Genomic DNA, 17,213 nt, shown 5'->3' with positions numbered 1-17,213 from the left:
AGAGGCACTATATCGCCAAGAAGCTTGACTGGATTGGATTAGACAGAGGGGATCTCACTTTACTTTCTCCTTTGACACACTCCTCCTTTCTTTACACTCAGTGCAGCTCACACAAAAACAGACGTTTCTTATCTCACATAGTCAAGCCATTTGACTCTGGGCCTTTTCTTCTATTTTCCCCCTTCTATCACAAGCGAAGTGTGTTTTTCTGTGTATCTGCGGCATAGCTTATATTGCTGCTACCATACTTAGCATGCCAAGAGTCTGAGCTGTTGAAGTCATATGGAAGTTGAAGTTTACATCTGTATTTGGGAATGCTCCTCTTCCCCCTCTGTCTTCCTCTGTCTTCCTCCTCTTCTCCGGGTGAATCAGAGTAACAGATGATTGTGTGGTTTCATGGGCCAGTCTCAGGAGAGTTGTGTGGGGTGGGGGTGGGGGGGGGGGGGGTGTACATCCACTGACTAAATTAACAGAGAATGAAAACCCTTTAGACATTCTCTTCTGTTCTGTTGGCCTTGTCTTTGCTCTCTTCCAGACCGCTGAGTATTTCCTCCCTCACTGTTGTGGCCTCCTCCTCTTCCTCCTCCACTTTTTTCCCCTTTTTTCTCCCTCTCACTCCATGGCCGTTGCCCCCACTGCACAAAGAGCTCTGTGGTGTCATTAACTGCCCACTCTGTACCTCCTCAAACATTTTTCTGTGTTTGATGACAACCTTGCACGTGAATAATTTCAGGGATTTACACAGAGATTTGCTGAAGATGACACTTGATACCCATAGAGGAATGTCTCTCTCAACACCACAAGGCTATTTCAAGTTTTTTACTATCCACTGGCTGCACTTTTACAATGTTTTTCCAGCTTTTTCTTTTCTTTGATTATTGGTCTTTTGTGTTTACATAATTGCCATGTTCAGTAGGAATTATCCTTTAAAAATGTCACACCAATCGAGTTCTTTTGCTTCTTCTGTCTGACCTGAAGCTACCTTCAAGTCTTCCTAAAAAAGGGTTCCTGTGATGAACTTTGCCAGATAATTTAGGCAAGAAAAGGTGGCATTTTGGATAAACACTAGTCCTAGACAGGGACAGAAATTTTGAAATGAAATTGCAGCTTTCAGTCGGGGTGATATTTAGAAAATTTCATTATTTCGCTCAAAGAAAACCCAAGTACAATACCTTTAAGTATTTTACTGAACTGCCATTGCAATAATAATCTTTATTAATAGGTGCTGTAATAACCAGAATATGTCACACTAGTATATAAGACACGGTCTGTTTTTGGGGTCTCCCAGAGGGAAAAAGTTTAAACTGGGTTTCTGCTTGATGAGTTCTACTGCATCCAGACAAGTCCACTATCCTTATCTCTGTGCAGCTGTATGGCTCTATAGTATCATCTAAATATGACATGTGGAATTCACACTCTTTCCTGCTAACGCTACAGTAGCTAAGCTCTTAACCCAAGTGTAAGAGTAGACTAGCTGGTCACTTGTTTTTAAATGAGCAGTCTTTCCAATCAAACCAGCAATCCACAAGGTTTATTTACTAGTGCGGGCACACATGTAAATCACTGATCATCAACTGGCAGCCTGAGGGCCATATCAGGCCCCCCTAAAGCTTCCTGTCCGGCTACTGGAAGATCATTGAATTTAGAAAAGAAGATGTTGTGATTTTAAGAGTTGGCTTTGAATGTCTGCAGCTGTCAGATTCACCACAAAATCAATTAATATTGAAATAGTTTTAGAATAACCTAACATCTGCTCTGTTTTTACAGAGATTCACTTATCAGCCATTATTAGTAATTAAAAAAAGGGTTATGACTGGCAGAAATGTTGTAAAAATGGCCAGATTCAAAGGTGAAAAGAAGTTAGAGAGCGGCAAAAATGGGGGCTAAGTGTCAAAATGGGTTATGGAGTGGCACAAAGGGACAAAAATGGGCAGGAGAAATGGTGAAAAGAGGTTAAAATGTCAATAAATGCCAATCAAAAATGGGTTAAAAGTGGCCAAATTAGATGAAAAGTAATGGGTAAGAGTGGCACAAAAGGAATAAACATGCAGAAAAGCTGTGTGAAATGGGTAAAAGAATGGGAAAACTGGATTAAAAAGGCAAAAAGGGGCAAAAAAATACTAAAAAATTGGTCAAAAGTGGCAAAAATGTAACAATAGCCTGTCAAAATAGTGAAAAGGGGATAAGAGTGGAACAATGGACAAAAAGTGGTTTAAAAGTTGCAAAACTGTTAAAAAAATGGGTTAGCAAAAAATGTTGCAGAAATGGCCAAATTAAGCAGTGAGAAGGTGTAAGAAAAAGTATCAAATATGATTAAGTATTGGTGCTTAATTACAACTGGGCAGGGCCCCTTCTCTGGTATTTTCAGGGGCCTAGGCATAGATCTCACTGTATTGCATAAAAGTTCCTGTGATTTGAAAGGAAATACAAATACTAATACAGTAATATGTTAATTAGATCAAAATATTTTATTTCATTTTTGTTTATTTGAAAGTCTGGCCCCCAGAGTCTCTGTCAAGACTAAATCTGGCTCTTGTGCAAATGTAGTTGATGACCCCTGCTCTAAATGAAGTGTGTTACAGTGTTTAGTACAGTCAAAGATCTTATTAGAGCTGTATAGTGAAGAAAACCAAGGATGTGATGCATAATTAAAATGCATAGGGGTGATATCTGTCATTGTAGGTTTGATTTACCTGTCAGAGTTCAAGCAAACAGATATTCTTGATTAAAGGCATCAACTAGAGGGGAAAAAATGATATTGCTTTCACTCATGAAAATTAAAAGCACTACTCTGTTTTCCTGAATTAACAACTCAAATTTCATGTTGATTAAAGCTGATTTTCATCTTAAGAAGTGAATGTAAATAGCCTCTTTCTGCTGACATTAGAGTGTTTAAAGCTCCTGAGAGGAGCTTTTGTTTTGTGGAGACTTTGGTGCCCCCTGTGGACAAAATAAGTCATCTCAGCTCTTGGCATTTCTTGTCCGGCCCTTTGTAAAGTACTTTTTTAGACCAAAGAAAAAAAAATCCTACTTTTATGAAACAGTTATGCATTGTAGATATTTGATGGAAAGTGTAAAAACATCTGTCTCTTCAATATACAAAAACATTTTATATGACACTGATCCTGTGGCAGTATTTACAGCCATTCAATAAACACTAGATAGATCTTGTCACTGATAGAGCTTTGTGACGTGTAAGAGAATTTAAATGTATCATAAGAGTTCCCCTTCTCAGTTGCCATGTCAGCATTTACCATTCATGTTTACTGGCAAAAACCCTGCTTAACTGTATGTTCATTTTGTTGACAGTGAGCAGAGTTAATGCATATTAACTAAAGATACGCCCCAGACAATGTGTCCTCCCGCATCACTCTGCTTGTCAGCTAGCATTAGCTCCCACACCGTTGCTGTGAAAATGGGTCTGACACTTGAGTCTGATGGGTAAGATGAGAAGGAAGGGTGAGGTTAGCTGAAAAAAGGGCACAGAGTTTCTGGCAGGCATCTCAGAATAAATGAAGAACGGCTGATTTTATAGCCAGAACGTATTTCTTTGTGAGTATTTTAAGGCTCAGGCCTTATGGTGGTTCTGTTTTTCTGCTGAGACGGAGGATGAATGAGTGTTTATCGTTTCTTCTTGCTGTTCTGCTGCGTGCACGTTTACTGCTGAAGAAGTAGCAGAACAAAACTCAGACAGAAGATTGAATGCCTATAGCTGCAGTTGCAGTGTTTATCACTTTGTACAGACTTTTTTGGCTCAGGTGGGCGAGTGATTGGCCCATTAATCTCAGGGTGGTTCAATCCCTTCCGACTCCTGCCCACATGTTGTGTCCTTGAGCAAAACCCTGAACTCCATATTGCTCCAGATGGCTGGGCCTTGTATGGCTGATTTGCTGCTATTGATGTATGTTTGTAGAAGGGTGAATAGGAGGCTTTTTAAGGACATTTGTCCTAGTCAGATGGAAAAAGCTTACTGAATGGCTATGATAGTCTGTTGGATAGTCCACTACTTTGATCTTGACTAAATCAGCCTAATATTTTATAGATATTCATTTTATGAATCCTAGAAATGGTGGTGATATGACTGTTCTTGCATCAGCTGCTGAAGAACTGAAGTTTTTCTGCACCAGTAATAGCCAGGGGGGCAGAGGCAGGGAGGTACTCTTACCTCAGCACAAGACTCCTCAAGACCCTTGACCCCTTCATCTGTCTAGACCAGTGGTTCTCAATGCTGGGGGCAGATGCCTTTAAGAAAGTAAGAATATTTTTTGCACAATTTGAGCCCATTTTTGCTTCTTTTTACCCTTTTTTTGCCACTTTACACAAAATTTGCCAAATATTAACCTGTTTTCACCACTTTTTCTTGCCAATTTTTGCCCCTTTTAATACATTTTTGCTACATTACTCCCATTACTACCACTTCTCAATCAAATTTCAATGCCTTTTCTGTGCATTTTGTCCACTTTTAAGACATTTTCATCACTTTTAAAACTTTTCCACCACTTTTCCCACCTAATTTTGCTTCTGTTGACCCATTAACCCCTTTTCACCTAATTTTGCACCAATTTAACCACACTTCGCTATTTGTCATGCCCATTTTTGCCAGTTTAACCCAATATTTCCCACTTTTTAATCTGATTTCCCCATGTTTACCCCCCATGCCACTCCTGGCCACTTTTAAGCCAATATTGACAGTGTTAACCCTTTTTACCACTTTTTATGCCTTTTTTGCCGCTGGTATCAATTTTTTGTAACTTTTAACCCATTTCTGCTACTTTCAAAATCCCATTTCACCACCTTTTCCACCATCTTTTTGTAATTTTTACCCATTTTACCACCTTTCGAAATCAAAAAAAGGAATTTACGTTTTTAAGGTGATTATATATTATGGCACAAGTTAATAAAAACACCCACAGTTTTTGCTTTGATAACAGTGGCTGTTATTCAGGTAAACAAATTAAATGTGGTTATCACAGATTAATATGACAATGGACCATAATTTTGCTGACTTCATTGTTGGGCCCCAGAAAGCCCCCAGGAAGCTCTTCCCTTTATTCCCCTTATGGACAGCCTTGTCTGCACATGACTATTCTGGATTTTGCATGGCTATGTTCAACTACCTTCAGGTACAGTGGGGGTCCCGGTTTCTCGCAATTTTATTTTGGGGGTCATGAGCTGAAAAGGTTGAGAGCCCCTGGTCTAGCGATGCTAGATGCTAGGAGGTCTGAAGGACTGAGTAATTTATGTAGAGCAGTTAAACTGGAAAAACATACTTTTGTATAAAGTGCAGGAATTGTACCCAATGTTTGCAGAAATTTTTGATGATAGTTGCAGTGCACGGGTCCATTTAGAGCTCTGAAATTCGTACTTTTCTCCATTCCCACTCATTCCTAATGGCTGTCCCCCACTTCCTGCCTCTGCATGGAGCATTCACTTGTCATCGGAATCATGTGACTGCAACCAGCCTATACAGTACATATGTATGTCCATCTCTTTGTACCATACTTGTTATCTCAACAATGCTTTGAAGGATTTTCTTCAAACTTTGCACATGTATCCACTGTGACTCAACGATGAACAGATCTGATTTTGTCGGCCAAAAGTCAAGGCTGTTAAGACTCAAGTTCATCTCTTCCTTGTGAATGTGATATCTCAAGAGCACTTTAAATCAGAAGATGATTTCTTGAGTGTTTCTTTGCACGGCTCTGATGAGGGGAGTCTTCTAACAAGCACATGCTCTGCAGAGAAACCCACAGAGAGAGGATGGTCCTGTGGTATTTTATTCCTCCTGAAAATGATTGCTCCACCTTTTTCATTTTTCACTTTTGGTAAACAATTTGATCACCTGTCTTCTGTCTCCTTTTCTAACCAAGGTTGCTGTATTACTCGGGGTAAAACCCTGATGGATGTAAATTGCAACCCTAATAGGCTGGCTGAGGCATACAACCTTGAGACAGTTATTGATGTTATCAGATATCAGCACATTATCTTTGTCAGCGCATTATGCTGACGTTAGCTCAAAGGCTACTATAGGCCAAAGTGATCCTTGAAGAGCTGCCAACATGCCTGTTGGCCTTTTTTATACATGTTACAGTTCAGTTTTTGTATTTTGTTTGTTTGATACTTTAAAGCAGGGCAATTTAACCCAGTCAACATAAGCATCAGTGTGTTTTTTATAAATATGTACCAGAGCTGCCTATGGCAACTATGAGAAAGGTGATTCATATAAATCACATTTATAATCAGTTATAATCTATACGCCTGATAGGTGCAAACTATACAGTGTCACAATAGTAGTCTTAGATGAGAATGCCAAAGGCCTGACTTTTTTCTCTTTCAACATAAAAGCATTTTTAAAAACCCAAACAGGAGATAAGGTACTCCAAGCACAAGTCAACAAAGCACAGCACAGAAGACTGAGGAGAGTCCTTGGCTTGATTGTTAAACCTACTTGGTTACTTACAGAAGCTGTCAAATGACGTTAAAAATATTGAAAACCTTTTTAAAAACACACTCTTTTGTCTTTAACATTCTCTTCTAAAATACTTGTACTTGAGCATGAACATAAGAGTAGAACAGTGGGAGTATATCTGGGTCTGTTGCTGGGTCATGTTTGGCGGTCATTAAGAGCTGGTAAGGTTCAAATACAAGGGAAGGTCCTTTTGTACTAGTCCGGTCCTGGCAATAGATGAGGTGCACAGCATGCATGGCTGCAACTATTATTATTGTAATAATTTATTGATCAGCTGATTGTTTCCACAAACCTTCAGTCCTCTTTGCAGCTAGTGTGCCCACTCCTGTGCTGGATATCATCACTCGGTGCTATAGAGAGTATAACCTGACAACGATCAAACAATTCAACATCATTTGAGTAGAATGAGGCAGTAGCCACGGTGAGGTTTAGATGTAAGAAAGTTAATAGCAATGGCTGCTGCTAGTGCAGCTATTAGCTCAGATGTAGCTATAGCATAGTGTTAGTTTCATCAGAACTGGACCACATTTGTTTATGAAATAAAGAGCAACAACACTGAAAGCTTTTCATGAAGGGAAAGATGTTTTCACTCTTCCTCTGACTTGCTTCAGCATGACGGTAATGGCTGCTGCTGGACTGATTAGCTCGGTTATAGCTAATAACGCATTGTAAGTGCTGAATCAGATGTTTATTTCCATTCTTTTATTCAAAGACAAGATATATATCCCCACAGCTGTGAAAATAATATGGAATCATGAAAAGTTTTCATTAAAAACTAAATGACAGACTTATTATTTACACGCTTTGCTACATCAAATATCTGTAACATGCCATGGAATAACAGTAAAATAATACTATCACAGTGTAGTGAGAGTGCTCTCCCTACACTCTTTAGCAAACATTTTAGCACAGAAAAGCTACACGTTTAACCCCTCTGACAGTTTTTATACATCTTTATTCCATTTAGTCTTCAAAGGTTATTGATGTTATCATACCTCACAGACCTTCATCACTCATTGCTTAGCCAAGCTATCTTTAGGTCCATAAAACTTGTCATCCGACAGTCCTTGTTTCTGTTGTTTTTATTCACTGATGCACACACAGACACACAAGCAATTGCTCCTCTTGCTCTGTGCCTGCAGTGTACACATTATCTCTACTCGGCAATGCTTGGATTTTGATGGACATATAAGACATATTGTGGGGAAAGTATGAAGGATTCTGAATGACAGACAGCCTGTAGGTATAGTTTTATCTGTTGGAGTTTTACGAGCAAGATCTATTTTTATGATGCCAGCGTCTTAACTCTGTCAAAGAAGATGGTTGTTGATGAACAGTTCTCTGAATGACTTTCGTTTATCAAGAAATTACTACCCTCAACATAACAGGCTATGTGAAATTAAGTTTGTTGGTTTATGTGTGATGTGGAAAGCTCCATGCTATGGCAAATGATGTGAGAATCAGATGACACAGCAAATTAATACTTAAATTTGTTGCCAACCCCTTTAAAAATTGATTAGCCTTGGTTTGATCAACTTGTTGTTGCAGCCCTAGCTAAGAGTAAATGTGATGTTCATTTTGGCAAAATTTTGTAGCCCTAGTGGAAACTTTAAGGTGAATCTCTGGTCCACAGGATTCCTGCAGATCCTTGAAAAGTATTTAAAGGTCACATATTATGCAAAATACACTTTTTCAGGCTTTCCCAATTCTGGCTTGTCTACAATCCCACAAAGAATCAGAACTCCCTCTCCACCTTTCAGAAAATGTGTGCTGAAGCAAGCCATTCTCAGATTTCCCCTCATGATGTCATGTGAGGAGTTAGCCCCGCCCCCAGGTTTGGTTGGCCCTTCCCACTTGGAAGAAAGTTCCACCCTCTTCTACTGATCCTCAGCTGAGAGGATTAAGCATTAAGCCACTTCCATTTCCTGAGAGGGGTGTGGTCAGGGGCGGAGTCAGACAGCTCATTAACATTTAAAGCTACAGTCACAGAAACACTTCATTCTGAGCAGGGCTGAAACAGAGAGGTTTTTAGTCATGCAAAAATCCAATACTGGAGTGTTTTTTCAGCAACAAATTCCACAGGCATGTTTTGGGGACCTCTGAGACCGATATAAACTTGTCTTAAAGGGGTAAAATATGTGACCTTTAAAGGTCTTAAATGAGACTTTTACATTTAAGACCACACAAAGTCTTAAAAGGACTTATTTTAAATTGTGAAAGGTCTTAAATTTTAGAAGGAACATTGAATAAGACATGTCTTTAGCCAACCTTCATTTCTAGCTACATTTATTATAATTTTTTTGTGCATATGCTTGTATGTATGTCATGATGTATATCACTGTATTATATTTATAGAAAGAGGCATTAAATAGTCCAGGAGTTATCATATTTCAGATTTTATGACCCAAAAATGTATCGTATCAATTCACATTTCATTAACAGTGCATTAAAGTGTATTGCGAAATCTCACACTCCTCTCATGTTTGACTGTTTCCTGCATAAATAGTGGCTTTAATTTTTCTCAGCTCAGGTCTGAAAACATCTTAAATTTGCTTGTGAAAAGTGTAGGAACCCTGAAATTAAAGGAGAGACAGAGGAAGTTTGGGCAAAAGCAGAGACAAACCAAATATAAGAAGCTGAGGGTGCCGACAGTCAGCTTCAAAATTACACAAATGTTTCACCCTGCAGGACTGAAAGCTGCTCAGTGCACTGATGTTCACCTTCTAAAGTTAAATTAAAACATGGCACAGGTTATTTTAAACACTACACCTCATCTCACTGTGTCATTATGCACAATATCACCTTCAAAACGCTGTTACTATACCAAGGCCATATGTCGAGCCTCCACAGTTTGGATTTTAAGTACAACCTGAGCTCTGACCCTGAACTTGGCCTTGGACCCATCTTGTGTTCACTGGCTTGGAAGACGCCTCCTCCTTTGATAGCTGTTTATTCAGGTCAGAAAAAGAGAGAGAGAGAGAGCAACAGAGAGGGAGGGAGAGAGAGATCCCACACTACTAAACAGCAGATTGGCCTCGTCTGGCTCCTAGACAAGCTTTTCAAACTCTTCTTTCACTCCTCTCCCTAAGACATGCTTTCTTCTCCCCCTTTCTTCTCTCCCTCTAATCCGTCCTTCTGCCTATTTAGAGGTGAACAGCGCAGCATGAAAGGGAGAGAAAGTGTTTTTTGTGAGCTTGACGGGTAACCCTCGCCCTTTTCAAAAGGCAAACAGGGAAAAGCTGCCATTACGACTGGCATGACGGGATCTTAAGACAACGGCCTTTTCTGCCACTTTATTAGCGTTGTACAGACTAGTGCGGCATCGCTCCTCTTTCACCCTCTTCCCTCTTTTTCTGTCCATGTTTCATTCCTTCAGCCAGACATCCAAACGGTAAAAAAGGAGAAGACACAAGCTGGGAATTAATGGGGTTGCTAGGGGTTAGATTGGCCACTGTTTTAGCTGTAATTAAACAAGCTTTTCATGCACTCCCATTGAGGTATTATTTGTGTTTTTTTCCTCCCATCTCCACCTCTTTCCCAGGCGAGGAGATATGAAAAACACAAATAAAAAGTCATGTTTGGATAAATGGAAGAGGAGGGGAGGCCCGTCAGAGTTCACAGACCTGTGAATTTCCGCACGGTACAGTTGTAGCTGGGGATGAGGAGGGGGAGAGGTAAAGGGGGGGGCGGCTGAAAGGAAAAGCAGAGGAAATATGGAAGTACAAAGCATAACAAACAAGCATAATGTCTGGACGGAGACAAGGGAGTGTGGGAGCGAAGGTGGAAAGAGGGTGAGAATGTTGGATGAGGCGTTTATGTGTCGGGCATTTTTTGATAATGATAATAATAATAATTCTTTTTGTATCGCACTTATAAAATCAGGAGTTTACAAAGTGCTTTGACAACAGGCAAAGGCATATTTAAAAAAAAAAAGCAGGAGGACACAACAACAAAGACAAACCCAACAGCAAAAGAATCCCTGAAGAATTTAGCCAACATCATGAGAACCTAGAATAACCTATACAAACCCAAGCATACAGGACCTTTACTACAGAACTAGGGACCTAAGAACTAGAGATGTAAGAACATGTTAGATATCAATGGTGGAAAGATTATTAGGTTATAGTACTCAAGTAATAGTACAGCTTCAGTGATGATAAGTGATATGGACATGGTCTGATTAAACTGCTGCTTTTCTATATCTACATTCAAGCTAAATACTACTGGCTAATAGTAAAACTCAACCTTCCCTGGAACAAGCACAACCTCAGTAGAAGAGCGAAAAACATCTTTTCCATCATGAAAAGCTTTCAGTGAGGCGCTTTGCTCTTGTTTCAGTAAAGACATGTGGCCCAGCTCTGATAAAACTGCCACTATACTATAGCATATCCGAGCAAACCCCAGTACAACAAAACCCCTCCAGTAGCTACTGACTAATTCTCCTCAAACAATGCTGATTGGTCGGAATCATTTTAGGTTTGGCACAAATGTAGGCCAGAAATTTTCTAGATGGATTTACCTGATGACAGACATATAGGTAGTTTCCACTGAGCAGTCCGGTTCAGTTTCAGTACGGCACGGTATGCATTTTTTTGCATTTCATTAAAGCAAAAGTTAGAAAGGGTCCCAAAAAAACAACCGTACTGTCCCACTTTTTGGCAACCTTCCGTAGGAGTACCAATCTTACCTATCATCCCAAAAGGTGGAGCTACACACACAACAATGGGGGTTTGCATTGACGTCACGTCAGCGTGCGACACGACTGCTTGGTTCCAGGCTCCAAAACACAGAAGTCTGCATTGTGAACAGCGAACAAAAACAGGAGAAAAACAGAATGATTTCTGCGTGAATCTGGAATATTTGGACTTGACAGAGATCCACACTGTTCCCTAGTCGGTGGATATCTGGCCACAAATCAAGTTTCCTGATGTTTATCTGGACCTGATTTTAAGTACACGAAGCAGGGCCTGAAGGCTCATATCAGCCTGGTGAATTCATCCAGCTGAATAAAGCTGTTTAATGCTTGTTCCCTACTGATATCTGTCACTCATCCTTTGTACAACTCAGTGGCTAGACCAGCAGACTCGCTCTGCATGTGACTTCACATGCATGCTCACCAAGTGAGGGTATGAGTGTCTTTGGAAATGCAATGCCAATCAGAGCAACAAAACACGTGATGTAGCCGCTACCGAGCTGCGCCCCTACCGAAGGAGTAAACTCTGCAAACCATTGCGACTGCAGACATATCAGTACACGACTTTTGTTGTTTTTGAAAAGAAAACAACTAAATGCTGTTCTTTGTTCTTCTTTTAACGAAGAAATGTTGTCAAGTTCTGATAAAACTGCCTTAATTGCACCGGTCTCTTGTTGCTGTTTGCTTACGTCACGACTCCACCGCGCTCGAAAGTACTGCCCCTTGTCGCTGATTGGTCCTGTCACTTTCTGACCGTGCCCAAACGGTTCAGACGGGAGCTTTGCAAGATGGATTCGCCAGTGAGAAACAAGAAAATGGGTGAATCCATCTGCTTTGCAAGGTTAATACCAAACCATACTCAATCAAACCAAACCACCTGGTGGAAATGTGGCTAGAGCGTCTGACCAAACCATCTGCTTTGCAAAGTTAAATTTTGAATGCAATTGGAAAACTCTGGCTCAGTCCAGTTCCAAACTTTCAGCTGTCATTTCTGAGTGCCCTTTCGCCCCCTTGTAGCAGAGGTAAGAAAGGTAGAAATGAAACCTCCCTTCAAAAATGGGACAGCTCTTCAAGTTTCTAATACATTATTGATAGCATTTACATAAACAGAGATCTCATCAATGTCAAATCATGCTGATCTTGCATTTTTGGAGATAACACTCTGGAAAAACTCCATTTGAAGGGCCATGTAGTCCTACCACTTCACCCTACCCCTACACTCCAACAAGAACCAGGACATCCTACCACTAGAAATGTAAGTGCAAAACACTGGGGTAGGCCTGAGAAGGAGGAGCAAGACAGTAAAGCAGACAGTAAGAGACAGTTGGAAGATGACATCACATAAAGGCAAGTCTATGAAAATGAGTTTTAAGACGTGATGTACAGAAAGCCTTGTAATACATTAGTTGGTTCTATTTTTGTTGCCAAATTTGCTCTCCAGGAGTTGTAAACCGTCAAAAAATTGGCGTTTACATCGCAGCTGTAGTCTGGAGTACAAGTCTGCTTTTGTAGCCAGAACAACCCCATTAAAAATCCTGCTTTTCTACTTCTTATTCATGTATTATTCACTGGTGCAACCTACATTAGTCACTGCAGTGTATATTTGTAAATGACTGAGAGCTATAGCACCTCTCACAGCTTCATAGTGTGGACTCAGGAAGCAAACTGGCCTTATCGGGGGCAGACACACATAGCTGTCCTGGCTGTGGGATGGCGAGGTATGTTTTAGAGTGTGTGTATGTGTGTGTTTGGAGGGGATGGGGGGGTGTTGGTGGTGGGAGGCACTTCCTCCTATTCTTCTGCTGTTGAAGAGTTCCCATGAGCGCCCCTGCCAGGAGCTACAGTGTGGCCTGAGCAGGCCGAGCCAGCGCCAGTCTCGCCTGCGTGACGCCGCCACACACACTCTCACACAGCTGATCTCGGGAGCTGCTACTGCTACTACTGCTGCTCGTCAGGTCGCAGAGCGGGAAGCCGGACGGCAGGGATACAGCAAATGCAAGAAGACAAGAGAGTGAAGGAAAGTTTAAGGGAAGGAGAAAGGAGGAGCAAAGTGAAGTTTTGAAGGAGCAAAAAGGGCAACATGACAGGTACAGTGTCGTAAAACTTGCACAGAGGAATGTGGATCGATGAGTGGAGGCGCTTTTAACAAACCCTGAATGGGAACGCTGGAAAGTTAGAGGTCAGTGGCAGTGACGCAAGAAAAATTACTCGGGAATCATTCTGGAAAAGTTGATGTACACTGAAGGCTGCTTTGGCTGGACAAGAAACTCCAAGGACGCAATTTTTTTCATGACACCTGATAGATTCCTGTCTTTGTCCCAGCAAGTCAAGACCTACTATTATCTAAAAGCTACTCAACTGTAACCTGGACTTTCTGGACACAGCAAGACCCCCTTTTTGGTGTCAACATGATTCATAACACACTCAAGTCTACCCCGCCGCTGGAGCGCAGCCCCAGGAGCACACACTCAGCCGCTCAGAGGAGGCTGTGGAGATACTCAGGCAACAGAGCGGCCAGCCAGGTGGAGAATCACCGCCGCAGTGTGTGTGTGCTAGCTGCAGACCTGAACGGGGAGGGAGGAGGAGGAAGAGGAGGAGGAAGCGGTGGAGGTGTGATGCACACTATCCACGGGCTGTGCCACCTCTGCATCGGATGTAGGCTGCCTCAGGTGTGTCTGAGAGAAATAAACAAAGGAAGTTGGAAAGTAGTGCCTCTTGTAGGGTTGTCACGATACCATAATTTAAACTTGAGACATGATTCTCGTTGAAATAGGGTTAGGTTTAGGGTACGGATGCAACAATGGGACCTCTAGCCTAACCCTAACCCATGATGGTTTGAGAATAGGGGTGATAAAGGCAAGTGTTAACATGAGTTTATCAGCCAACAAAGATCATATTTTGCTAAGGCTGTAGCTTTTAAATATGCTTATGAAATTTCTTTAACATAAGCACTGTAAAGTTTGACCTGCCTTTATATTTTGCACAGTGCTTATTATGCCACCAGTGTTCAGAGGGAAATGCACTTTTAACAGCTTGTCCAGCACATCCTGATAGGAGTTATTGGCTCTGCAGGATATTTAAATTGAGAGAGCTTCTTGAGAGGAGAGCGAGCTTTCCGTCCTCTACATTATTTATCCTTTACATTAAAAGAAAAACGGGTATTGCAGTGAAGATGTACGATTCAGTTGTTATGTAATCCAGTTTTAGCTCATCTCTGTGCACATTACACAAATAAGAAGTCAAATACAAGTAGATAAGACAGAACTTTGTTAATCCAAAAGGACATTCTAGTGCTTCAAATCAAGAGTAACACAACAGAACATCCAATTTAGTTAAATGTGTAATTGTTGTAGGGAAAGAAACAGAGCTTTATGGAACAACAATAAAAGTTTTATAAGTCAAAGCCTCAATGAGAAGTATTTTAAGCAATGAAACTCTCTTAAAATAAAAGTGATGACTCCTTACGGCGTACTATAGCAAACAAAACTTTAAGCTACAAGTTTAAATATTTCTGTGTTGTATTTTTTCATGTGTAACCACTGCAAGGGGGGTCAGGGATCAGGCAACTTCAAGTACAACAGCCTGTTTACATTTTCCACAGCATGTGGTGAGTAATATCTTTGACTGTTTAAAGAAACAGGATGGTAGGAAATGCTGTCTGTGGCGGTCAGAGTTAAAGTTGCATGTTAAGGATAATGTCAGGAAAGAGTTGAGAGGGACCACTTCTTCTATAGGGGGCCAAACTTAGAGTTACCTCACATTGAGGAGGTTTTAGTTGTTTTTGACACTTCCTTGAATTAACAGCCTCTTTATGACCTACGAAAGCAAACAAGACCTTCTGTAGACTGATTATTCTTATTTTTAATGTCTGCCACAGCTTTAGCAAGGTAGGTGTCAGACAATTTGAGCAACAGGACTGCAGAAACAGCATTCTTTTCAGCAATTTCTGCTGAAATTTTCATAATAAGTGATCAATTTTACTGTTACTAGAAAAAAAAGGATATGATTTTTTTGTTAAACACATCTTGCATTCTTAAGACAAAGTCTGTAATGACATAAAATGCAACACTTTTTTAAATTGTTGGAGCTATAATTGGGAAAGATTTAAACTTTAATATTAAAATAGTAAATTCCAACAATATTGATACTTGCAAATAAATAGGTGACTGTTCAGGTTGTTAACAAAGTCCATGATCAGAAAAGGCAGTCAAAAATGAAAATTCTAAGCCGATATGAATATGTATTTTAATATATTAAATAATGGGTAATTTGCTGTGTTGAATTGTCAAAATTTATAATATTAGCAATAACTTTTTTTGTATTGTACTTTTACAAAAGGGGCTTTATGGGGTGCAGATGGTCTAGTGGTCATGTTGCACCCCATGCAGCCAAGTTTCAATTTTGGCCTGCAGCTCTTGTCTCATCTCTGTCATCCCTGTTTCCCTGTCTATCCACTGTCCTCCACTATCAATTAAGGCATGAAAAGCCAAAACATAAATCTTGAAAGAAACAGGGGTTTCAAGAGTGCTTGACAAACACAGAGACCATACAAAGAACTCAGCATAAAAACCAAGACACATAATTTCCTAACCAATGACAAAGCATGTTTGAAGCATCATAACCCATGAAGACAAAGTAAACCAACATAACTAGCCAAAACACTGCAAGAACTCAAGAAATACGTCATGAAGAATCCAACAACAAAAATTGAAGCCAGTGGGCCAAAAGATGTAAATAGTTAAAAAAAAAAAAATCTGAATAAATACAATAAAAAGAGATAAAGCAATAAGAAGAGACAGCATGTTAAAGATAGGACAGAAAAAGTGTTAGAAAAACTAGGAAATAAGAGCAAAAGGTAAAGACAAAAAAATCAACACAAGGATGATAAAACTATAAAATGAGATAAAGGGACAGAGCGGTTAGGAATAAAAAGAACATAATGAGAATAAACAAAGTTTAAGTTTGGGCCCTGATAACGGCCCTGCCCTAGGGTGAAAACTCACAGTTTGCTTACTTTTGGTCCCAAGGTTGTCTAGTTTGAGAAAAAAAAATCTGGAGTCAATCAGATGAAATCCCTTGGACAAGTTTGTTAAAATGTGCAAAGTGCCCATCAGCGGAAAAGGCCAAAAAAAAAAAGCCAAATTTTTACCTTTCGCTGTTTGTAGTTCAGTTCCTGTACATTGTAGAGGATGGTTGTAATGTAATTTTTTTTTTGTTTTTTTTCCATCAAATCATGATACATATGTGTATCAATTTTCATGCATGCAGGTCTTACCCAGGTCCCTATCTTACTTTTGCCACCCCCCCCAGAGGTGACTGTGTGATGGACTTGCACTGTTCCACCACCAGATTGCTATTTCCGCAGGGGGACAATTTTGGGAAAAGTTTGGTGAGTTTCGTGGCACTTTAAGGCCCTGAAAACAGACCACGAATGGCCAAAATAAGCAAATACAACAGGGCTCTCGCACTGAGGTTGGTGCTCAGGCCTAAATTAAAGGAAGAAAGTAGAAGCTAATATGAGAGAAGAAAAAAAAGAATAAATTAAAAGCCAATTATATAAGGGAGACGAACAGAAAAATAAAATGACAGAGAAATAGAGAGTTGCAGCTAAAGTTCACACTGTCTCAATCAGTGTTAATTTTGTTGACTAAAACCTTTTTCCATAAGGAAGATTAAATTAAGATACTAAAAATAGATCTTTTGTGATAAAAACTCTACCGAATAGCAGTTTTATTTTCATCAAGGAGTTTAAAATTAGACTAAAGCGTAATGTAGGTTTTCTTTGGACGTTTGAAATCTATGGTATGAGAGAGTACAAGCTGTTAGGCAGGATGAATGAATAGCTCTTCTGCCTTTCAGCTGCAAATAGCAGGGATCCCACGTTTTGCAGGGTACGTAGACTAAGACTAAAATATAAGAACTTTTTATCAACTAAAAATGGACTACAGTGTTTTTTAGTTTTTGTCAACTAAAACTAGGCTAAAACTATAAAGGGCAGAGGTGACTAAAATGTGACTTGAAGGCATTTCATTCTAAAGATTAAGACTACAT

The 17,213-nt window shown here is 40.1% G+C and overlaps 1 protein-coding gene across 3 annotated transcripts in view; it reads left to right on the top strand.

Moving 5' to 3' along the window:
• Positions 1 to 17,213, top strand: part of rgs3a (regulator of G protein signaling 3a) — a 299,175-nt gene that overhangs the window by 80,733 nt on the left and 201,229 nt on the right. Inside the window, exon 1 of one of the 3 annotated variants that reach the window (XM_041810283.1) lies at positions 13,018 to 13,831. The exons of the other annotated variants lie outside the window; for them this stretch is intronic. Within the exon in view, the coding sequence (XP_041666217.1) occupies positions 13,571 to 13,831 (261 nt within the window). The 5' untranslated portion in view covers positions 13,018 to 13,570. Of the gene's footprint in view, positions 1 to 13,017; positions 13,832 to 17,213 lie in introns of those variants that run through there. 3 annotated transcript variants of the gene reach the window in all.

Source organism: Cheilinus undulatus, linkage group 17 (assembly GCF_018320785.1).
Source record: "Cheilinus undulatus linkage group 17, ASM1832078v1, whole genome shotgun sequence".
Taxonomy (NCBI): Eukaryota; Metazoa; Chordata; class Actinopteri; order Labriformes; family Labridae; genus Cheilinus; species Cheilinus undulatus.
This window is presented reverse-complemented; position numbering and strand designations above follow the sequence as displayed.